This window comes from Camelus bactrianus, chromosome 5 (genome assembly GCF_048773025.1).
Source record: "Camelus bactrianus isolate YW-2024 breed Bactrian camel chromosome 5, ASM4877302v1, whole genome shotgun sequence".
Lineage (NCBI taxonomy): Eukaryota > Metazoa > Chordata > Mammalia > Artiodactyla > Camelidae > Camelus > Camelus bactrianus.
Window position 1 is genome coordinate 66203562 of NC_133543.1, and position 24513 is coordinate 66228074.

The 24513-nt window shown below is 35.4% G+C and overlaps 1 protein-coding gene across 3 annotated transcripts in view; it reads right to left on the reverse strand.

The window, feature by feature from the left end:
• COL5A2 (collagen type V alpha 2 chain) overlaps positions 1 to 24513 on the reverse strand; it is a 288171-nt gene that overhangs the window by 46092 nt on the left and 217566 nt on the right. For all 3 annotated transcript variants that reach the window (XM_045520436.2, XM_074364020.1, XM_010960025.3), the window contains 11 exons: positions 17969 to 18193; positions 17255 to 17268; positions 13478 to 13510; positions 12369 to 12401; positions 10947 to 11000; positions 6193 to 6303; positions 4750 to 4827; positions 3099 to 3143; positions 2070 to 2123; positions 1594 to 1647; positions 438 to 491 (listed from right to left, as the gene is read on the reverse strand). In XM_045520436.2, coding sequence (XP_045376392.2) covers positions 438 to 491; positions 1594 to 1647; positions 2070 to 2123; positions 3099 to 3143; positions 4750 to 4827; positions 6193 to 6303; positions 10947 to 11000; positions 12369 to 12401; positions 13478 to 13510; positions 17255 to 17268; positions 17969 to 18152 — 714 coding nt within the window. In that variant the 5' untranslated portion in view covers positions 18153 to 18193. The remainder of the gene's footprint in view (positions 1 to 437; positions 492 to 1593; positions 1648 to 2069; positions 2124 to 3098; positions 3144 to 4749; positions 4828 to 6192; positions 6304 to 10946; positions 11001 to 12368; positions 12402 to 13477; positions 13511 to 17254; positions 17269 to 17968; positions 18194 to 24513) is intronic.

Sequence of the window (24513 nt, forward strand, 5' to 3'; positions counted from 1 at the left end):
TTATTATTTCTAGCATATAAAAAATAAATCAATAAAACTCTCTTTCAAGCTGTTGTTTTCAACATGGGGATAATACAAATTTTAAAAACTAAAATGATTTTTAAGAAGATAAACAGGGTTGAGATGTCGTGAAATGTACATAAGTCAGGCTCATGATTTATCTGAAAATGTGATACTCAGTTTGGGGAGAATCCTTGTCAGGTTATGATATAATTCTCTGGCCCTAGGAGGGCCATTCATAACTTCCTAATATAAAGCAGGGAATTGGAATTGTATTATCACTGTGGCAAAATGTCCTGTTTCACAATGACAGAAGGAACATATCTTGGTGATAGTGTCTAATGCAAATGTAGACAATGAATTGCGAGGTAATTTTAAGTGTTCTTTATTTTCTGAGGTTTATTATTATACTGTTGTATTGATAAGTATAAACTTACCGGAGATCCTGCAAATCCCACTTCACCAGGATTTCCATTTCTACCAGGCTCACCCTTTATGGAAAAACAAACAAACAAAAAAGGTGGAGGGAGGCAAAGAGGGATTAAAATGTTCTCTTCTGAGACTAGATGACAAATCAATTGCAGATCAAAAGCCTCCTTTAGAAAGCTCGCACTCAATGCTCTAAGCAATGTACAAACACTGAGCTCTATTCCTGATGGTGATCCATTCTAGTAAGTCAGTTTGTAGAGGTTTCATTCATTTATCAGAAGAAGAAACAAATACAAAATTATACTGGTCCGACCTAGCTCACCATATTATGAACATTAAAATTTACCCACATACACGTACACACATGCTATGAAGTTCTATACCAACATGTGACATTAAATTAAAGTGTTTCTTAAAGTCATATTTACCATTTCTCTCTTGTGATAAAAATACAATTAAGAACTACCAGAGATATTTTCTTTATGGCCAAATTCATTGTAACCCACTTAAATAAATCTGATGACACACAAAAAGAAGTGTTTTCCTGGTTTAATATCACACAAAAATTGATGGCCTACCCATGTTGTTATCTTCAACTTTGGTACAACTAAGAAAACAATCCAGAAAAGCCAATCTGCTGTTCTTTGATCACCCTGTTCTTTGATCGCATGTTCTTAATGTTACAATCGGAAGGTGAGTCTTAAGTTTAATTAAAAATTCAATTGAAGAAATGACTTTTTGAGCATTGGAGAACAAGACTGACACTATTCTGCTACCACATTTTAAAAAGTCATTTAATGAACCTCTCATAATGATGTATTGCAATCAGAGCGATGTATTTCTCCTTATGATCGCATCAAAGGTTCTACCAGCAAAGGTTGTAGCTGCTGTGGCAACCATTCTGGTATCTCATGGAGAAATCACAATGGAAAACCTGAAGAATGCAGGCAAAGAGGCAGAACCTAATAATCTAATACCATCAAAATTAAGAGCACTTTGAGATTTTGTAAAATTCCATTCTGAGTTCTCCAGTTTTGGCTGATTTTAATGATTTAAACTTGGGGGAAGTGAAATGGAAACCCATGAGTAATATTCATGTTAACACTGTAGCTCCTTCTTAGCCACTTTAAAAATTTCAAAGCAAAATGAAGAAAGGCAGCTTACATCTTCACCAGGTTTTCCAGGAGGGCCCTCTGGTCCACGGGCACCAACTGGACCCTAATAGCAAAATGAAACAAAACAAAAGGAAAAAAAGAATATTTACTTACACTTACTCGTACCTATCAATGACACAATCCAAAATATTGTTGAGATAAATGAAAAACTATCAGAGAAAATAACTTGATTAATATTCTGAATTTTATGTTGTATCCTTCAGATTATGTGCTCGACAGGAAAAGAGTTTTAATTTCACAAATGCAAATAGCTCAGCACTTTCTGCTGATCTCTTCCGGAGCCTCTATGTCAATTCTCTGCCATAAGAAACATAGCGCTTAAGCAAAGTTCACAACATAGGGTTCCTGAACTAGACTGGAATTTCTTGCCACATTAGGAAAGAGCCGGTAAAATAAATAACTCAAGACATCATTATAATGGTGGACCCGTATTTAACTGGGTCTTCATGCTTACTTGACATTTACCATTGGTCCAGGTTCACCAGGTTCACCAGGAGGTCCTGCAGGGCCAACACCACCCTAAAATTGAGAATACATATTGTATTTAAAAAGAAAGAAAGAAAGAAAGAAAAATGCAATACAAAATCCTATATTCTCTGCAGTTTAGTCCAATTGTTCAAAATGCTGGCTTTACCACACTCCAGCTGTGTGACTTTGGGTGAGTCACAGAATCTCTTTATACCTCACTTCCTAATCTGTGCAATGAGAATGATATGGTGTCTACTTCATTAGGCAACTATAGCTCTTGAGATAACTAACACACGCTGAGGACAGAATAGTGCTGGCACAGAGTGAGCGTCCCACAACAGTAGTTATCACTGCCATCGTGATCATCATCTTCATCAACAACCACACTTCCTAATCACGGTGGCAGTGATAGAAAGTAGCTTGAAGTAAAACTCCACAAAAGACAGTGAAAATATGGTATCTTTATCTTTGAGCTAAGAATTATCTTCTTCCCCTTTTTTGAAAAATGACTTCCTACTGCCTGTCAAATCGCTACAAAAAATTAAAATAGCATTACAGCACGATTTTATTGGCATTTGATAGGCTACAGAAGTAAAGTACAGTATTATATTCTTTCTAAAGATTCCACGGAGTGATCATCTTGCCTGTTATTGCTAATAATTCCACTTGGCAATGTTCTTCTATGAGCTCATTTCATAGCCTCAGAGTTGGCATGTAACTAATTATGAGAATTTTCATCATGGCATGAGATAATGATCTGTTACTTCAGAAGCACAGGCACATAAAAATTCTTTACATTGGAGGTCAATCACCAGATGCTAAAACTTTGGCACCACGAAGAATCTTTGAAAAATAGACTTGCATGTATTTCTAAGTGAGTGAAAATTAATTGAATACAGCCCACTCAAAGTGAGCATTACAATACACAATTTAAAGGCCAGTCAAAAGCAGTAATGACACAGAGATCGTAATTATATATTTTTCTTTTTTGCTACAGTATATCATTTAACTATAAAAAAGACTTACCTGCTGTCCTTGTAAACCTTGAGGCCCCCTTGGGCCAACAGGACCCTTAAAAACAAATGAGAAGAAAAGTTGCATAGTGTTCATGACAATTTCAAAAATGTCGACTCAGCTTTCGAATCTAGAGAAGTGAAGCTTTGACAGGGGAGGGTGATGACGTTCTCCTGTACTCATCTGGAATACAGCTAGGTTCAAAAAGATTAAAGTCTGGACAGCATTTGGGATGATTTTATACACACCCTCAATGTCATAAAAGGAAATAAAGAGCATGTCTGTACACACCCAATGTCTTTGGGATGAGAACACTTGCATGCTTAAGGGTGGTTCTGTTGCAGCAGAACATTCGACAAAGAAAATTCTTGGCAGGCATAGAGTCATTATCAAATCGTCTATTTAATTCTTGAGCCTCACAGTAGATAACTCTTGTAACTTAAATGAGCAAGTTGAACGAAAGGCTTATGAAAATATCAACAATAATGATGAGATTTTTTAAATGCAAGTTTAAAATGATCTGGGGCACTGAGTTTTCTGGGTTCCTTCTTTCTTTCATACATACATTTAAAGTATCCACACAGGCTTTCCCTATTTGCACATGAAATGATTACAACTGAGGCATAACAAGGGAAGAAAAGGAAAATGCAATTTAATAAATTGTTAATAAATGTCTATGTAATTTTTTAAATGTCACCTTTTAAAAAGTGAAAGCAATTAAATCAAAATCTAGTTTGTTCTTACAGCAAAATCTTAAATTTTTGTTTTGGATCAATCAGATTTTTAGCTAGTAAGAAAATAAAAGCGTTATTTAAAAAATAAACACATATGTAATTTGAACTTCAAATGGTTTTAAAACTCTTATTTTAGAAAAATATCCCAAGATAATCACTGAATGAGATCAAACTGCTAATGACTTAACATACATACAAGCAATGTTTAAGTTGCTTGAAATGCTGGCCCCAGGGATGGGTAGAAGGGGTGTTTATCTATGCAGTCTGACTTTACACTCCTTATTGTCTGAAATTCCATTAATCTGGGTTGCCTCTGAATTATGTTATGAGTGAAAAAGCATGGGAGAATTGGTTTGAAAAGTTCATTCATTCAATGAAATTGCATTGCTCCAAATACCCAGGTTAAGGTACTTGCCCAGAGAAAATGGGAATCTTTCTGGCTGTTGAAGAAATTCAAAAGAGGATGGGAATGGCCAAGTGAATAAATCTTAGAGTTGTTGGCACAGGCAGCCAGAGTATTAAGATAAGTAGGAAATAATAAAAATTAAAGTGGCAAAACCTCTCATTTCAAAACTTTGTCAAATAACTTTTGACACTACCATAAAACAGGTTTTTTTTTAAAATTTATGTTTAAAAAGTACAGCTTTTGTTGTGGTGGTTTTAAAATTCTTTATTTTCTTTAAATATTAAGTGAAATATACACAGACATCTCTTTATTGATGCAGACAAATACTTTGTATAGTTACAAATGGAACACTGTTGGGTTTTTAAGTGTTACACAGCAGAGTTTGATAAATAAATTGAATGAATGAAGGGATGGATGGATATGTTTCAGAAGACACATATTATGTCTTAATTAGCCAGCTCAAACCTCTCTGCATCATGGTTTTTCCACAAGTACTTTGATTATCAGTAAAACTTGCACTTACCACAGAGCCAGGCATTAATCCTATTTGACTCCCAAGTCCAGATTTTTCATCCAACCCAGCCATCTGAGCTGAAAACGGCTGTAAAAGCAATGTGTTGACATTATTTCCCCAGGAAAAGACCTATCTCAACATATTTTTTAAATTGAGAAACGGACATTCTCTGGGATTCCTAAAGAATGGCTCTTCTGAGAATCATTTTAAACTTTTGACTTTAAAGCAAGGAAAAAGATTCAAGACGGTTTTCATTGTGTGTGTTTTTGATTGAACAATATTCCTCAGGGTATTTTATTACTGTTGCTGTTTTCAGGGTAACTGCTGCAAACGGGCCAAATGTCTGATACTTGACAAAAGCATGGATTATCCTGATAAGTATTTAGCCAGTCTAATCGATTTCAGGTTCAAATTTCTTTATCTGATTTCCTGCCATGGTTAGAGCATGCCAAACATCTGAACAAAACCTAAAAGTGCCTTTAAACATTTGTCCCAAAGATTCCAGATTCCACTTCAGACGATTTTTACTTAAATGGTATTCTTCTTTCTTTGTTCATGGCCAGTAAACTTTAAACTGCATCTATTGAAGTTGGTTAAAATTTTACAGTCTTCTAATGAATCCCTGAATGTTCTAAAATTGGCAAAAGGTTTTACATATTCTCTTTCACATCTAAAAAACTCTGGTAACCCAACTGACCAAAATTGTCCATATACATTCCAAATGTTCTATTAATTTCCAGATTTTAGTGGGTAAAGAGTATGTGTGTTGTTTTAAAAATAAATTGGCAATTCCTTCTACAATCAGTTGAAAATCAAATGTATAAGCTGTAAAACAAAAATCCTATTTCAGGATTCCACATGTTCCCTTGTCGTGGATACAATCTACTCATAAATCCCCTACGTCTGCCACTAACAATTCAAAGAGGCAGGTAGAGAAAGACATTTTGTTTTATTTTACTTCTGGCAGGAAACTAATTTTCAGGGAATAAACAGAGAGCATTTTAAATGTCAACTCAGTGGCCCTTTCATATACATCATCATGGATGTGTCATCCTCCGCTGGTGTGGAGGACAAGACACGGATTTTGTTAGCATTCTGAGCCTAGAGGACAGAGAAGGATAAAGACATATTTCTCTTTTCAATTCATAGTAGAAACAAATGTTAGTGGTCCTTTAGAATCAACAGAAAGAACAAAATTCCAGCATCCAGAATTGACATCGAGAAATACAAATAATTTGAAGCAACACTTTTTAAAAAATGCTAACTTTGACTTTTCCAACAATTTTCTGTGGATTTCTTAGTTTTATTGTTATTCATAGCAGCATTGCATTCACATAGCTGCTCTTACAGTCAAGGGTCAACATCTGAACTAACACAATTTAAAATCATAACAATCAATCAAAAACTTAACATTTTATCTAAATATGACATTGAACAATGCACACAACTCACCCTGCTCATGCCATCGGGTCCTGGGTGAGATGGATGTCCAGGAGGTCCTGGGGGACCCGGCTGACCAGGAACACCTGGTTCTCCATCGATTCCCTGAGGACCACGAGGACCCTGGAAAAATAAGCCAGTAAAAATTAGCACCCACTGCCAAATATGTACTTAGAAGAAAGAAAAAGCACAGACTTCTTGATGGAGACTAAGTGTTCATTATTTTAAAAATGAATAGCCATAATCTATGATTCCAACTCTATGACATTCTGATAAAGGCAAAACTATCAAGACAGTAAAAAGATTGATGGTTGCCAGAGGTTCAGGTTGGGGTGGGGATGAATAGACAGAGCACAGAAGATTTTTAGGGCAGTGAAAATACCCTCATGGTAAAATAGTAGATACAGGTCATTATACACTTGCTCAAACCCATAGAATGTACAACCCCAAGAGGGAAGGGAACCCTAAGGTAAGCTATGGACTCTGATGGAGGATGTTGATAATGGGGAAGGCTATGCATGTACAGGGGTAGAGGGTATATGAGAACTCTATATTTTACTCTTAATTTTGATGTGAACCTAAAACTTCCCTTTAAAAAGTAAATCTTAAAAAAATAGCAGTCCAGCCACCAACAGTAATTTAATCAGCTCTGCCAACACCGTGGATTTCAGTACTGGTCACAGCCCCCACCACTGGGACATGGTATACTGTGGGTAAGAATGTTATTCTTGATGTGTTAAATCCTCGGTAATCAGCCTTCTTGTAATAATTATAAGATTATATTCTGTTCATCAGTATTCTAGAATAAGCTTCCTTATTTGGTTGAGTTTTGCTGTTCAAGGGTATTTGATCAACAATTTTTAAATTCACTTGTCTGGCTTAGATTAACTATGTATGTGCCTGCTTAACCTCCCACTTTAAAAAAAAAAAATGTGAAGGATCCTTGATTGGGTTCTTTTTTTCATCTTGCTAATTTTTTAATGCTTCACATAGTCCCTGGCTCAGAGTAGACACCTGGTATATGCTTATTGCATTTTCACATTTCAGTCCTCTTCTCTAGTACTTCAAGTCTGGCACCCTTATTTTCCTTACCACTCCCAAAGGTAGACTAGACCAATGAGACGCAGAGGGAAAGGCGTAGGGACTCAGTCAAGTCTAGTTCTCAGGGAAGTGAGCAATGAGCTGTGGCTGCCAAACTCCACCCTCCTCCTAACCCACATTCTGAAGGCGGCTTGGGGAACAGCCACGTCCCCGGTCCTGGAAATGCTCCGTCCCCTAACCTCATCATTCCCACAAGTCTTGTTAAGTACTTTCTGGCTTTTTAGCCCTGGAGGTTCTTAACAGACTTTAAAAGGAAAGAAAGGACCAGAGAATTCAAAACTCAACATAATTTTACTAATTAGAAGCAGGGATCAAGAAAAATACGCTAAGTGAGTGTAATAGTCAAAGAAGCTTCAACGAAGTCAAAGAGTGGCCTAGGAAACGCAGTAGTCTGACCTACTCACAAAGCCTTGTGTGGAAAACTCTTAATGTGTTTTTAAAGTGTGAAATTGCTAATTGATAACCAGATATTTTTAATACAAAAAATGAGCTAAAATATTCTCTCTGCTCTCAAAGAGACTTCCAAAAACAAAACCAAAAACCTACATTTAGTGTCAGTGGGAACAGAGAGAAGTTTGGGTAATATTAATCCTCAAAAGCTCATGTCCTTTCTCCAGCCTTCTATGATTAATAATCATGTTTCAAGTGCCCACTTTTTCATCAACTTCCTGATGCAGTCTGTACCTCCATGGTATCTCCTCTAAATAGCCTACATGATTTACTTTTATACAAATTGAGATTAAAATTAATAAAAACTTGTGAAAATTATCCAAAATTAAATGAACATAATAAGCAAGATTACAAGTGAAAATAAGAAAAATATTATAATACATGCACGTTTTTGCTGATAAATATTTTAAACAAAAATTATAACTTTAGAATAAATTAAAATATATTTTTCATATTTCCAAGTGAGCTGAATCACCTAAATTTTATATTAACATAAGTGTTCTATTTATTATCATTCCCTTCCATGCCCCAGGATACTCCAGGATCTCAGGCAGCAATCTACAATAAAAAGTACTTGTAGATTGCCACTAGGTGGCGACCTTTAAACATTCACAAGCAGAAAGGAATAATAATAACCCCCAAACTGTCAAGAACTTTATTCACTGATGGTTAGTAATATCACACACACACACACATTATGAAAAGTTAGATTTGGTAAGAACTGGTATATCTGGTATATTCCCATTTTACAGATGAGGAAACAGACCTAGAGAGGTTAAGTGTCATGTGCAATTAGAACTCAGCACACCATTGCCTGACCATCTCCTGACAGGTTGCTAGTCTGTCACTCTGAAATTACCAGAGCAATACACTTAAAACTAAGGATGTGATGAGAGACAGTCATGATGCTCATTGGCTAGTAGTGAGGGCTTCATGAGGGTATCTCTATAGCAGCAGTTCTCAGTCTTATGCAATATGCCCCCTCCTCCCCCACTGCCAAGGGACAATTCAGCAAAATCAAGGGACATTTTTATTTGTCACAATTGGATGAAGAGGGGGCAGATGCTGCTACTAGCATCTACTGGGTAGAAATCAGGAATGCTACAAACATCCTACAATCCATAAGGAATTATCTGGCCCCAAATATCAGTGGTGTTAAGGTTGAGAAATTGTGGTCTACTCTGTGAGCTTTCTGTAGTGTTTGATGGTAATGGAAGTAAAGGGAGAAAATGGCATTTATGATTGCAGTATCATCCTATATTGTGCCAGCCACAGCTTTTGTCCAGGTAAGCATCTCCTGCAAGTCTTGGGACCTGAGGCATAATAGTCTACCTGTCAGTGTTTTATGACATCGTGCCAGTATCTTGAAAACAGCCATGGTGGTGGGAGTATTTACACGAGGGAAATAAGCAAAAGCTACAGGCTTTTTTTTTTTTTTTTTTTAACAAGTCAGTTATTAAATACTTACCATCACATCACTGCTTATCAGGATTAAGAGATGAACAGATTTCCTACTTGGGTATCTGCCAGGACTGTCTTGCTCAATTCCAAACAAATAACTACTCCTCACTCTTTTTCACACACACACACACACACACACACACTTCACACTGATTGTCTCAGGCCTAACCAAGTTAGGAAATGAAGCATATCACATACTAAGTTGAGAAGAGAACAAAGGAGAGGAGAGGAGAGAGATGGGAAGGGTAGGGGTGCAGACGGTAGGGGAGGAGAGAAGAGGAGAGGAGAGAGGAGAGAGAAAGGAAGGGAAGGGAAGAGTAAGAGGAGAGGAGTAGATTCGCTGAATTCTAACAAGAAATTCTGGAAGTCCAAGCACTATTTCCAGAGCAATTTCCACCTGGACTTAGGACTCAGTTTTACCAAATATTCTGGGCATAGACACACAGTATTTGTTCTGCATGACCACATACCCTCCACCCAAGTGAAGTCATCATCCATCTATCTCTGACATTCTAGACCCTGGACAGACATCTGAAGAGCTACCAATAGTGTTTAAGCCACCAGCACTGGGAGGCAGCTGAGCAGAACAGCAGTGAAGAATGGGACATGAGGTAATTGGAACACCTTTGCTGCCCGCCTAGGTGGCTATGCCCTACTTCCTTGGGGCCACTGTCATTTACCTGCATGCCTGAAAATACTTTCCATAACTCCGTGTACAGTTTGGAAAAAGCACTGGCAACAAGCTATACTTGGTGAAATGTGTGAAAGCAAAAAATAGTATGCATCAAAGTTGAAACCAACAGCAAGAGTTCCAAGTGACATGATCTAAATTATGTTTTTTCCTTACTTATATATTTAAGGTTGTTTGTTGCCTCCTTGCTCATCTGTTTTTCCCATTTAGATATGGATAAATACATATTTGGAAGGTTAAAAATCCATAAAGAGTTCAATCTTAGTAGCAATCATTAGACAGAATGAAACAGCATAAATCTTTCTGATCAAAATATGTGATAATGAAAGCTATATGCAAATTAATCTAGGTATTTAGTATATAAAAGACATTAGTTTTTGAGGGTGAGATTAAAAAAAGGAAATAATTGCTATACAGGACTTGGCAATAAGAGGAAACATTTGGCATACATAATAACCTCACATCTTATCTCAAGAATACAGAGTTGATTTTTTAAATTTAAAGGTGTTGCCTTTGATAATGAATTTGTTGGTGTTTAAAATTATTCCTTTGATTATTTCACTGCAGCAGCTGGTCAGTGAAAAAGGCAGTGTTACTTGGGAAATAAATTCACTATACAACCACTTGAAAGCAAATTTCGTCCTCCAATAATTTTTTCCTTTATCCAATTTAGTTATTCCTGTAGCAACCACAGATCACAGAACTTGGGTGTTTTATCTCAACAACACATTCTTGGCATTGTTTACTCATGAGTTACAACTTCTGGAAACAACATGAGGTACTCATTATGCTTCCTTAGATTCTACTTTATTTTAATTTCACCTCTTAAAAGGACAAAGAAATATCATCTGTGTTATCTAAAAAGATAATAGGTAAGTCTTAGCATGTGATGCTTTACTCTGAATCAGGATCAGTGCTCAAGCACTTCATGACATGAATTTGATGTCATGTTTAATCGAAGTGGGAAAGGACTGGTGCCAATGGCTCTGTGCTGCGTCTGGGGAACGTGGTGGAGACAGGCTCACTCGGTACGCAGTACAAGGGAACTCCACTGCCAACTTACAGGTTTTCCTTTCGGGCCTCTCTCTCCTCTCGGTCCTTGTGATCCTGGAGGTCCCTAAAACAGAAAATGATAGTTATGCTTGCAAAACTGTATACTTCAGATATGTTTGTTTTAAAGGTTTACTTGATATAAGAAAATCGGAAAACAGAAGTATCACCCTTCTTTTTCAGTTTATTTCAGTTGAAGACTATAGGAAATAAAGCCATGAATATATAAAAGCTCTGTGTGCATGGTAAGGCTGTTTATTTTAGCACTGAAGCTTTAAGGCTTGTGAAGAAGTATAACATTGCAACAACGTGGAGCCCAATGAGCTGTATATATTAGTTTGAACAGTAACTGTAAGTTTGTAAGCACTGTTTTTGCTGTCTTGTTTCAGACGTAAAAATTTACAACTTGGATTTTGAGAACTACATAGTTGTACAAACTCCAAATTTTCAATTTTCTGGGGGAATGTATGAATCCATAATGGTACATGCTAGCCCAAACTCTTCATCACTATTCAAGTTGCTTATGAAAGCAATGGAAAGAAAAGCCTCTTATTTCACTACTGCTTTATGTACCTTCAGTATCCAGCATCTTTTTTTGAACTTGATTTAGAATGTTGCATCATCTCCACTGTATATTTAAAACCCACTGAGAATTTTCCAAATGGTAATTGCAGTTATTTCTCCCTTAAAATAACAAATGATTATTGTATTTCAAAAGTGGCATTTTGTGCTCATATCTTAAACTAACTTTTTTTTCTGGAAAATGGCAGTTGCCAGGAGAATTTTATTTCTTTTCAAAAGAGAGTTTCAGTTGAGTCATGAAAAGTAGGTTGTGCATCATTTAGTCAATCCAACACAGAGTATTGTTGAAAAGCAAAAGGTTCAGAAGGACTGGAGCAGGTCTGTTACAGTGTATTAGTATTTTACTTATGTTGATTTAATGTACTTTAAAGTTTACAGGAATTGTGTATGTGCATGTGGGTGTGCGTGTTACCCATCTATAGTTATCTGTGAATACTACTGCTAATCCAAACCTGAAATCAGTAGTTTTTTTTTAATGTTAAAACAGAAATATGCTATTTTGATGTACAATTTCTTGAATTCTACTGCAACATATGATTTAATTTTATTAACAGATGAAATTAATAATTTGTTTCTTTAGTAGTAGCAGTAAGTAGTCTACCCTTAATCACTGTCAAACAACAGACTAGTAAGCCCTAATTTCAATGAGTGAAGTTAATCTAAATAGGGTTCACCAATTTCACTCATTGCTGCAAAGGAATGCGTGAATTTGAAGCTTCAAAACAAAATGTTTCAAGAAACCAAGCATCATTGTTCTATATTCTATTGTCTTTTCATAGATATAATATCTGTAAAGGTTTTCGATATCTCAAAGAACTTAGCAGTACCAAGAATATTGGAGGAAACTACTTACTGCCGGTCCTGGACGTCCACGTATTCCTGTTACCTAAACAATAAACAAGATAATCTGTAAAGATGGAAGTTTCTAAAGAGTTTTAGAAAACTCAATAGTCAAACAGATAAGAATAACAACAAATGTCCCAGTGAATTTTTTTAGAACAAATGGATGCTGACAATTGATGCCCATTTCCTCCTTGCCTATAAAGCTAAGACATTATCTAATTTAAACTCTAATATAGAAGACTGTACTGGTATAGTGATCAAGAGCACCAATTCTGAAGCCAGGAGGCCTGGGTTCAAGTCCTAACTCTATCCCTTAGCAGTTGTACAACTTTGGACTAATTCATTATCCTCTCTATGCTTGAGGTTTCTCTTCTATAAAGTGGTGATAATGATTATGAAATTACCTCTCTCTCAGAGCTGTGAAGACAAACAACTATTTGGAAAATGCTTAAAACAACACCTAAGACATAGTAAGTGTTTTTAATGAAATAAAACAATATGAATAACTTATCTTTTAGGTAATCTTTGTTAAAAACAAGCTAATTTAAAGGCCAAGCAAAAATGCAAATATTGCCAAAAATCAACACACGTGTACTTTAGTCTTGACAGAATGATGACTCCTTTAAAATCTAGGAGAGTGGTGGTTGAAGAACTCTCATCCCATTTAATCATATACTTTTTGATTATCCACAAGTCTAAATAACTCTTAACTCTTATACAATGTGGAATCTGAATCAGCATAATGGCAGAATATATTTCCAGAAGTATGTCATATTAAATCATGCCTTTCTATCTGGATTACATGGCTATTTATACTATAATAATATACCTCTTAACTATATCTTTATATCCACATACAGTATATTTAATTTTGTAAAACCCTGATTTATACTTTCAGTCATGGGACAATTAAAGTCAGGAATATTGTGAAAAATAAGCATGAAATACTGTATTAAATAAAGAATTGATATATTGTGGTTTGTTTGTTTTATACCAAAAATTTGGTTATGAGGTAACTAATTTCCCCTTTTTTTGAGAGTATGTATATAAGCAATAATACACAACAACGGTATAACGAAGTTTACCAAAGATACCTGAAAACAATATATATATACTTACTACAGGCACTAGTCCTGGTTCTCCTTTTTGTCCCTATGAAACAAAAAAAAATTCAATTAGCAAAACATCATTACTTGTTGAGCATTAACATGTCATATTAGAATATTCCATGTAAACACTGGAAATTTCTATGTAAGAAATGTAAAAATATAAAGTGAGAACAAAGTTAACAATCAATCTTTAGAATACTTAGTCAGACATTATTCATGAAAAAAGACTACTTATCTGAGAGGCATGAAACAGAAAAGAAATGTGTGAAATGTGTAGTCGTTCCCCTTCAGTTTTTAAAGCAATCAAACCCAGAGAGTCGACCAGATCAAGAAATGCTTGTGATGAAAAAATGTAAAGTCAAAGCACCATAAGAAAACCTACCCAAAGACTGAAAACACAGAGGGAAATCCAGAAATGTGGATATATTTGAATTTTCACTCTCACATTAAATAGCACCTAGTTTTTAGTAACTTATCAGATGTCATTCCTGAAACACCTGCTACCCTTTTTTTAAAACTCGTGGAAGAATCTAAGAAGTAACAAAAGGTATGTGGTCATCTTAAAAAAAAAAAGAAAGAAAAGAGACGATATAATAATATTACTCAGGTAATTCTCAACATTGGAGAGAAAGCTAGAAAAAATATTAATTTAATAGAAAAATTAAAAATAACACAAGAAACTACACTTACTTAAAGGAAATAAAGTCAAGCATTTTAATTTGCTCTTATAATAGATGTAGCTAACATATCAGATATAGATGGAGTTTCTTTTGAATCTTAGAACTTCAGATTATCAAAAATGGCATTCTCATAGCATGGTGCCAAGTATATAGTTTAAATAATATTGGATGAATTGTATCTTTATATACCTCTATTTTATCACATATTTACTTGTACTATTTATTTCAGGATTTGTCTTCCAACAGATTTTGGTCTCCCCAAATGCCTACTTTACATTCTCAGTTGAGCACACAGAGTGCTCAATAAATTAATTAATGTATCAGTTTCCAATAATGTACTATGAAAAAATGCTTTTTCCTAGGCATTTACGGGGAATGACAACATTAAGGAGTATATTCAAACTATAGAAAAAGCAAGAGTAATGACTTCTATTTTATTTCATTTCTCCTTTCATATATACCATTCTTCTGTAAAAATAATATGAATTCATAACAGGGAATTTTGAAAATAGGAGAAACAGAGATAAACTAAATATCATACTCAATACCCAGGAGATAACCTCTGTCAGCATTCTGGGATTATTCGTTCTCCATCATGTATCTAAGCGTGGTCCACCTAATCAATGCCTCAGTATTTTACTCTTAGACTTTGTTTTCACTTAAAAATTATTTTACAATCTTGATAGTATTAATGGTGGACTCAATGACAGAGCAATACCCTGATCGTACTTGCTGATTCTAAAGCTGAGGCAGCTAATACTCAGGAAGTCAGAAATAAACTGAGAATTCAGAAGTATTGGAAATGGTTCTACAGAAGCAGGAGGCTGTTTCAAGGTAGCACACAAGAGGCTGGAAACCACCTACAGAAAGACCAGAGGAAGAAAGGATCGACACTCACGGGCAGCAAAGTAGAACAGGCTTATCCCTGCATCCCCACCTCTGCTGACTTTTGGACCGGATCTCTCCGTTTTTAACATGAAAGTAATAAAAATTAACCTTTTAAGAGCTGTTAAGAGCTTTCTCTGAAATATTAAAGAATTTGAATTGTTCAGAAAGGGTATATAAATCTGTGTCCAATAAATAAAGGACTTTATGAGAATGATACTGAAGAAAATGTCCCTCTTTGGAGTAAGTCTTACAAAAACAAGTAAAAAGGGAGGAGAAATTATTTCCTCCAAGTTAGAAAAATTCACCTATTGTTCCACAATACATGATATGTGATGAAATGTTCCATTATCTGTTTCTGATAATAAATTTATCTAATGATTCCATGATACTTATTTTGGAAATAAGCCATAAATGTAAATATTTGTCTCTTTTGTTCATAGGCACTTTGAATACATCAGTTTATGTGGGAATAATCATTTATGTGGGATGATAGCTTTATTATATTTGATTTTCATACCCACTGGGAAACATAAAATTCAAGTACTCAGATTCAGATAAGAATTACAGTTTAATTTTGCTTCTCATCTGTTACTCATCACTTATTGCTATGTGGACATGCCTCATCACTTTTATAGGACGCCGTTACCACAGAGGCAGTCACAACATTTTTCCCAGCATCACATCATCTGTATCATTTGCCTCATACAGGGTTATAACAAAGGCTCAGTAATTATTTGGGGTTAACACGAATGAATGAATAAATTATAAATAAAAATAAATATTGTATAAATCAAACACAAAGTGTGTTCCTGTAATATTACTCTGCTCTCATATTCCTGATGATGCGTGATATACGTGGCGAAGCCATGCAGACAGTAGCACACACCAAGGGGGTGGTGCATCGGCAGCTGCTTTGAGTGTGTCCTTCTCCCCGCTGTCCCCCACCACCTTTGGAAAAAAGCAGTAAACTAAATGACGTAGCTTGAGAGTTGTCCCTTAGTAAATTGACTGATTACTAACCAAATTAAATTGATTATATCAGGGCAGTTCTGTCTGTCAGTTCTTTTTTTATTTCACAGATTGTTTATCTATCTACCCACCTATCTACACATCTATTTAGTATGTTTGAGGCTTATCCTCAAAGTTTTAAGTTTCCTTTTTTTTTCTAGCTTTCAGATGTAAATTAAATGTGAGCTGGCATTTGTGGTCCTTCTCCTTTGACATATATTCAACTCTAAACAGCTTCACTGATATTTATTTCAAATAAGACAAGTTTATGGTATTGCCCTCTGAACCAGAAAGTGTGAGGGTGACCAGGATCTCCCCTTGATAACATCACTTTCATCTACCATGAGGGTGCAGCCTTGCATTATCTGATTATCAGTTGACTGTTTCATTCCATGCAAAGGCAAAGAATTTAGATTTGCTGGTAATCTGTCTAATATCTGCCATGAAGTTTGGGATGACTGCTCATTTCCATTCTTGATTCCTGTGCCCATCCCATAAGATAAGACTGAAGCAAATGCCATAGTTTTCAACTTAACCAGAAAACTGGGAGCACTTCCAAGGGAATGGAACTCTCTTCACTGAATGGAATTACCATATCCAGATGACAGGTAGCTAAACTGGCCAGCTGTAGCAAGGTCATGGCTATACTCCAATATTGCCCTCTTGAGTGTAAGGCTTGTCTCTGGGATTAGATTTTGGGGTCCTTGATTGTGGAGAAGGGAAAAGGAAGGTTGGTGATGTGTGATTAGCGAAGTATTCAATTAATTCTTTTCATTGAATCTTTACTTCCCAATCAACAAGAGAGGGGCCACAACTCCACTGCAGTAGAATTAATATTCTCCATCCTTCCCTCCCTCCCTTCCTCCTTTATTTTCTTCAATTAGACACTTGCTGCACTTCTAATATGTGTGAGGTATATACTAAGCACTGTGATAAATTCAAGCAATACAAAGGTTAAAACAACACAGTCTTAATCCCTAAGGGATTCATAACTCCCTGGAAGAAACATCTATAAACAAAAATTAACAAAGTGGATAAAAGAGAGGCATCTGTGATCTATAATCAAAGTAACTAAACTGTGCTCACATATATGTTTGTAAAGTACTCTATCCTCCACAAAAGGCTTTCACACACTTCAGAGTACAGTCCTATATGGATAGCTTTAGAATAAAAAAATTTACAAAAATGAAACTTTGCAAAGTAAAACTTACCTTTCTTCCTCTACCTATAAAAAGAAAAGAATAAATATGTTATTTTATGCAGAAATGGTTATTGAGAATCTCCTAAATATTTATTTTCAATAATTTTTTTTTAGAATCATAATTTAACTTAAACAGCTTTCCCTTTCACCAGTAGGTAAAATTCAGAAGTTGTTTTTGATCAATATTTTCATAAGAGGCAAAATAATACATCCCTTTGGAAAATTCTGTTGGCTAAGAAAGACAAGAGAATTGGTGGATTGCCTGGAGAGAAGAATGATATAGATTACTGGTTTTTAAAACTTTTGTAGGGAGGGAAAAGTGTCTGTGTTTATCATAGACTATGTATTTGAATACATATGTAAGAAATTTACATATAAGAGAAACAAGTTTACATTTAGGTGTTTTAGTGAACAAGGTAAAATTAACATTAAACTTTTAGGTACTCAGCATGGCTAGGGTAATAAATGACCATCTTAAGTGGTACAAGGAATTCTCAAATGAGACATAACCACTCAAAATGCAGCCAAGAATCCCCTGGTTTTTATTAAGATGGGAAATAACTTTATTTTTATTACTGTTAGATAAAGTGGGTGAGTGCAATTATTAACCCCAAAGACCACTGAACAGTGGCTTAATTATTCTTCTGGGTTGCTGAATTCTGAGAGCATCAACTGTAAAGATGAATCATTGGACCAATTCTGAGTTGGCCCTAAGCATTCTTACCAAAATTGGTATTGCCACCTCCAGCTGTATGTGGGCAGACAGGACAGCATTCCCCAGGGGGAGTTATGGGGTCGGCACATTCAAGCACATCCTGGCACTGTATCTTGTCACAAAGAATGGCACCATTGTCACAGACACAGATCTGGCAAGGAGCAGGTTTCCAAATGTCCCTGTTTAAGTACATCTGACCATTCTGAGTGCAGGCTATTTCTTCACCATATCCTTCTAGAATAAGAAGAAAAAGAACAAAAAAAAGGAGGTTAGTAATTTGAAATTTCAGAATCTGGGAAATATTTAAGAAGGTGAGTCATCTTGTGGGTTCTGAAAACCTCAGCTAAGCGGTAACCTAACAAGGCAAAACACAGAAGAACTTATTTCATTTGGTATTTAAAGACAGAGAATGTAATTCACAATTAAATTATTATAATACCTATATTCTAATGTGACAGAGGAAGAAAAAGAAGTGATCCAAAGTAAGTGTACTTAATCAGGGAATGCCTTACAAAATCATTTTTGAAGGTACAAATAGCCAAACATGGTAAGATTATGTTTGAGGGATAAAAATAAATCATTTGAAAAGGAGGGAAAAAGAATGGTTCTGAAGAGAACACATAATTTCAGCATTTGGTAAACTCTGTGACTTTCAAATGATTAGAAGCTTTTGATTAGTAAATCTCACAACAACAGAAGACAGTATGTATTCAAGTACCATGAAGAAAAATTTAAATTAATTTTAAATATTAAGATTAAAAAGAAGTAACAGTGACCCATTTCATGGAGTGGATTTCCATTAAACATCCTAAACTAAAGGTGCTTTCTAAACTGCAATGGAAATGCAAAGCTTATACAGGCAATGCATTAATTATCTTTGCATCAAAAGTAATTAAGGAAAGCCATGACCAAAACAATTTGGTCAGCTATTACATAATATCTGCCAAATGCTTTTTCACGTTTAGATGAAAATTTAATGCAAAATATGTTGGAAAAGAATATACACACGTTTACACAAATGGTAATAGTAAGTCTATTATACATTTACTATAAAATAAACACACATTACGTCTTTAACTTTGTAATTCTTAAGAAACAAACTATAGTATTTCAAAACATGAAGTGGATCATATAATCCTCGCTTAATTCCTTCAGGAGCTTTCCAATGACTTAAATCAAAGTTCCTTTTTAAAGCCCAAAGGCCTCCCTCCCAGTCCTTGTACAACTTGATCCCTTTGCCTGGCACTACCTTTCCTTCCCTCTTCTCAGGCTGACTATTACGGTTTGCTTAATTGGCACCTGTCCCCACAATTCTTCTCTGACCATCCTGTTAAAGCAGACTTCCTTTACCCAATTGATACATTTCACGGAACTCTTTAAAAAACTCAATTCATTCATCCATTCTATTTATTCATTTTGTGTATATGCAAGGTAATTAAACAGTTTCCAAAATGAAACAGCTAGGCAAAAAAATCACTGCCTTCAAAAAAATGTCACAATTAGTATTAATTTACTTATTTTTACTTGCTTATTTTCTTATTTTCAACACTAGACAATAAATTACATTAAGGTAAGAATTAATGTGTCTTGTTCATCATGGTATTTCTAAAGCTTGCCACCACACCTTGCATAGAGCCAACATTCAACAAATACTTGTTCAATGGATGGATATGAATAAATGAATGAATCTAAATTATGGTTCACTAATTTAACTGCACTAGCATTAACTTTGTACTTTACAAAAATAAAACTAAAAATTAAAAAATGCATTCACAATTAGTTTATGACATCAAGTTATTTCTATTTCTATTTATAAATACTTATATATTTATCAGAATAGATATAGTCACATGATAATACAGAACTACAGATGAAAATGATTTCAGTTTAGAATAAAGACATCTGTTCAAATACCCATCTTACTAACTGTGGAAAGTTCTTCTTGGTTAACCTTCTCTCACTTCTCTGTGGAATACTTTGCTTCACATAGTCTTTCATCACAGATATTTGGTAAATGGAAAATTGCTTTCAGAGCATGACACCACATCCTGGATTCCATGCTATTCATAAGAAGAGCATGAAGTTTATAAATGGTTTCATCTTCATCAAAAGATGTTTATCACATAATATACAGCTAATCAATAAGACAATATTGTCTCTGTATATCTAGTAACTATAGGTATTTTAAACCAAGAAGAAAATAAATACCCTGCTTTAATATGCTTTTCTGCAGGACTATTTTGAAAAAAATAAGACACTTGTACATCAAATAAGCAGTGCTACTTTTAGGTGAAAAATCACTTTCAGACAATGTAGTTCCACGGTGAATGTTTCCACCAAACACAACCTATATAGAAATGGATGTACATCCATAGTCCATCAAACTATTTCATTAGGTAAATAAAGAATAACTTTGTTTTATGATTGAGAAAGAAATATCCAGTCACAAGCACTAAATACCACTGACTGAAAATGAGATATACCATAAGTTCAATTAGCTTGCTTCTCCCTTCCCACACCCTGGGAGGCAGAAGTTTTCCCATGTATTTACTGAGAGTTAAGTGGGTATATGCCAAGTACTGCATGTGCAAAATACTGAAAGTATATGTAGTCTATTCTCAAAAATATATGCTATCATTGTGAAGTAGACCGCAACTTCACTGATGAACAATTAGACATGTGGTAGTAGAGAATATGAAAACAAACAAAAACAAGATGACATGTAATAATATTATCGATTAAATATCATTAAAATCTATGAGAGACTCTTCAGAGGTGAGTTATCCTGTTCTCCGTGGCTCCTTCAGGGTTCCAATAAAAAGACACATTCTCTCAGTTAATTCACAGAAGGTCAGTTTCTTCCTGAAAATTTAAGACAGCATAACCTCAATCCAAGGGGCAAAGAAGTGGGCCACTATATTACTTTGCTTTAAATGACAATGTTAAAAGTTAGTTTTATACTCTGAGTCATCACTGGTCCTTTTCCCCATGAGAATTTATAATTAAATTTAAGATGATGTGGAAAGTTAGCTGGAATGCTTTTAAATGGCAAGGAGATGAAAAACCGCATTCACTGCCAAACCCTGCTTTCCCCTCCCCCGCACAAGAATCCATGCACATCACAGAAGGCACAAAAACTCAGTGAACTCTCATTGTTCATGTCTGAATGAAAGACGTGTGCAAAGAAACAGTGGGTAGAAAACACCGGGTGTCTTAGACAGTTCTCAGGTTTGTACATGGTAGTTGTACACCTTATGATTAGACTGTCCCTTCTGTTTTCTACATCAATGTTTATTCAAACAAAAAGAAAAATAAAATAGAAGGCAAAATTGCAGCCAATTTGCAGTGAAGCTGTCATGACATAATTATTCCATGAATGATAATATTATTTAAAAAAACTAAAAAGGAATTTTCTTGTGACATTCTGAGCAATTCAATACTGACCTCCAGATTTCCCTCTGAAAATCATACAATTAATGCAAGCTGACATTAAGCTTTTTCAAAGTCCTGGAACTTTAAAAATTATTTCTTGTAAAATCTGAAAAAGAATTCCAAAACCAAAATAGTGTGACACCTGTATTTTCCCTACTTATGTTTCTTTAACTTTCCTACAGTTGAAGAGGACTCGTAGATATCTAATAGTATTATCATTATTTTATAATCCTCCATGGTGTTGTAACTTCCAAAAATTTTGTCTTCCAAGCTACAGAATTCTTTTACCCTTACCAAATGTTCCAACAAATTGAACTAATCCACTGCAAAGTCATTACCACAAACATCTTGGCACCAGTATCTTAGAGAGAAGAGATGTATTTTTATCTGACCACGTTTTGTTTGAGAATAACTCAGTTGTCCTGTGTTTCTCATATAACCTCATAGATTTGTCTCCTCATAAAACTTATGTGCTTTTAAATTTAGTTGTAAGAATTCAGTTCTTAATCACTAGATGGCAGACCAAATCCACCATCTTATTATAATAGACAATTATAAACTCAGCCATCAGAACTTCTGCTTGACAACTATGGGCCGCACCCTAGGTCTACATTCCTTTATATAATCATATTTGTGCAAAAAAGTCTGCAAAGAAATGGCCATGTTGAAAACTTTGACTACCCAGGAGAGATGTGGTTCTATTTGTTGTTGTTGTTCTTAAAATTTTTATTTATTTAGTTTTAATGGAGGTACCGGGGATTGAACCCAGGACCTCATACATGCTAAGCACGCACTCTACCACTGAGCTATACCCTACCCCCGATTCTATTTGTAATATTAAACTTTGGAGTCTACCTAAGGATTTTGAAAAATATATGAAATAGAAGTCCCTAAATCTATGCTAGACATTCCCTAGATGTTAACTAAAGTTCTTCCTTGCAGAAATAATGTGCTCACATATCACAACAATTTTAAATCTCTTATTCAGACAAGTGTTCATTCAGATCATTTTCTCTCACTGGACTGTAGTGAGCTCCTTAGTAGCCAGATAGCCAGATATGTGTTCATCTCAGTAACTTTCACATCCAATGTCATGTAATGAGTCTTTCATAAATATATTTGCTGTGTAGATGAATGTGTGAGTGAAGGAAGGAAGGAAGGACTAGTTCATTGATGTACTTATTAAAAATATAGCACATGATGCTTCCTTTCCTCCTTTCCTAAACTTCCCAGAGGGGATGTGCACTTAGGACCCCTATTTTGGATGAAAGGGAAATGGGTCACTTGGTGGTTCTTGCTAAGTGTGTGCCTGACATCTAGACCTCTGTGGGGTCAGAAAGGAAGACAACTGGGTCAGTCATAGCAGCTCCTATTTTGAAAAAAAATTTTCAAAAATTATAGCAATGCTTCAGCCTTCCTGACCCAGCTGGTCTTGGTCCCTTCTGGGGTTGTGAAGGTCTAGGTAAACATTATTTCAAGTTTCTCTAACTGTAAAAGTGTTTGAAGAGCTAGAATTGTGGCACAGTCAGCTGGTGGCCTCATGAGAATGTCATATGGGACAAGGGAAGCAGCAACAGAACAGCCCCACTGGCCGCTCTGGACCAAACCACAGCTGCTGCCTTTACCAATGCACAGCATCGCCCCAGCTGCTGGACTCAGTTCCAGAGACTCTTCCAAGGAAATCCCTCCCTTCCTTCTGCTCTCAGGCACTGTTTATCATCATGAGGGAGAGATAGAGGTTAGAGTACTCAGTTCTTCCCTTAGACTCTTCTGACGAAATGCCAACAATTCCATATTCATCATTTCTCTTTCCTTATCTTATCCCCAACGTTTGAAAAATTAGACACATATGAAACCACCAGGGATAGCTGAGGGGGCCTGTTTCATACTTTGACAATATTTTTCCACCTCAGCCTCAAGGTCTGTGAGAGGGTGGGTGGGAGGTGAGTATGGAGCAGGCCTGTGAAGTTTGGCATCTTTTGTTTCTTCAATCCACTTACAGAATTTCACTTTCCAGTATGTGCCCACTCCCCACCCCCAATTTAAATCTCTTTTTGGATGGTTATTCAAAATATTACTTTTTTGTGTGCCCTTTGTCTTTTATTGTACCATCCAAACAAGGGTAGCCATTCAATGATTATTTGAGTTGAGTTAAATTTTTGTTCCATTAGGACAATCATATTTTATATTCTGAAGCAATATAATAACAATTAATTTTGAAAATGTATCTTGAGATTTGAAAAAGAAGACAACTCATACACAGTATGTCAGTGAAGGATACCGATAAAATGAGAGTAGATACCCTAATGCAAAAGTGGTTAGTTTCTTCAATACAACCATAAAACGTTTCTCAATCTCAGATGCAAAGGCTTTTTCAGTTAACTAGTAAAACTGCTGTTTTTACTTTACTTAAAATGGAAAAAATAAAAAGGAAAATCTTTTCTATTAGGTACTACTTCAGTTTCTTTCCATGTATCATTGGGAAATCTAAATGATTGTGGCCAAAATGTGAAACTAAAACTACACATAAAGCACATGAAATGCTCATCTACAGTTTTGTCTGGAAAAGCAACTTTCAGTCTGCTAATGAATTTGACATAGATTTTTTTTTTTCCAGACTCATGGCTCAAACTATTGAATAGCTATAAAAACATCACAAAGGGAACTGGGCCTGCCTTATATTGAATACACTAGAAATTTCGGTAGTAATTTCTATAGCAAACCATAGTCCTATTCTTAAATAGTAATCCTCAGTGAATAATTAAGTACAATCTGTGCTATGCCCAATGTGTCTGTCCGCCTAAATGCATGAAAGGCTTTAAATTGTTCTGAATGAAGTCTGTCTATTTAATCTCTCCCCAACATGACATTGCTTGAAATAAAGAAGAGAACCAAAAATGTGCTTGGCTATTTCTCTTTCAAATAGGTAATAGCATGGCTTTCATATAGTCTGGAGACAAATTAAGTAAGTAACAAATTCTGAGCAATAGATAGTACCCACATTTCAGATTTCCATCATTTCCTTCAAGCCTTAGCTCAAATGTTACCTTCTCCATGAAGCCTACTCTGACTGCATTACAACCAATTGAAAATTACCGCACACACGCACCCATGTCACTCTC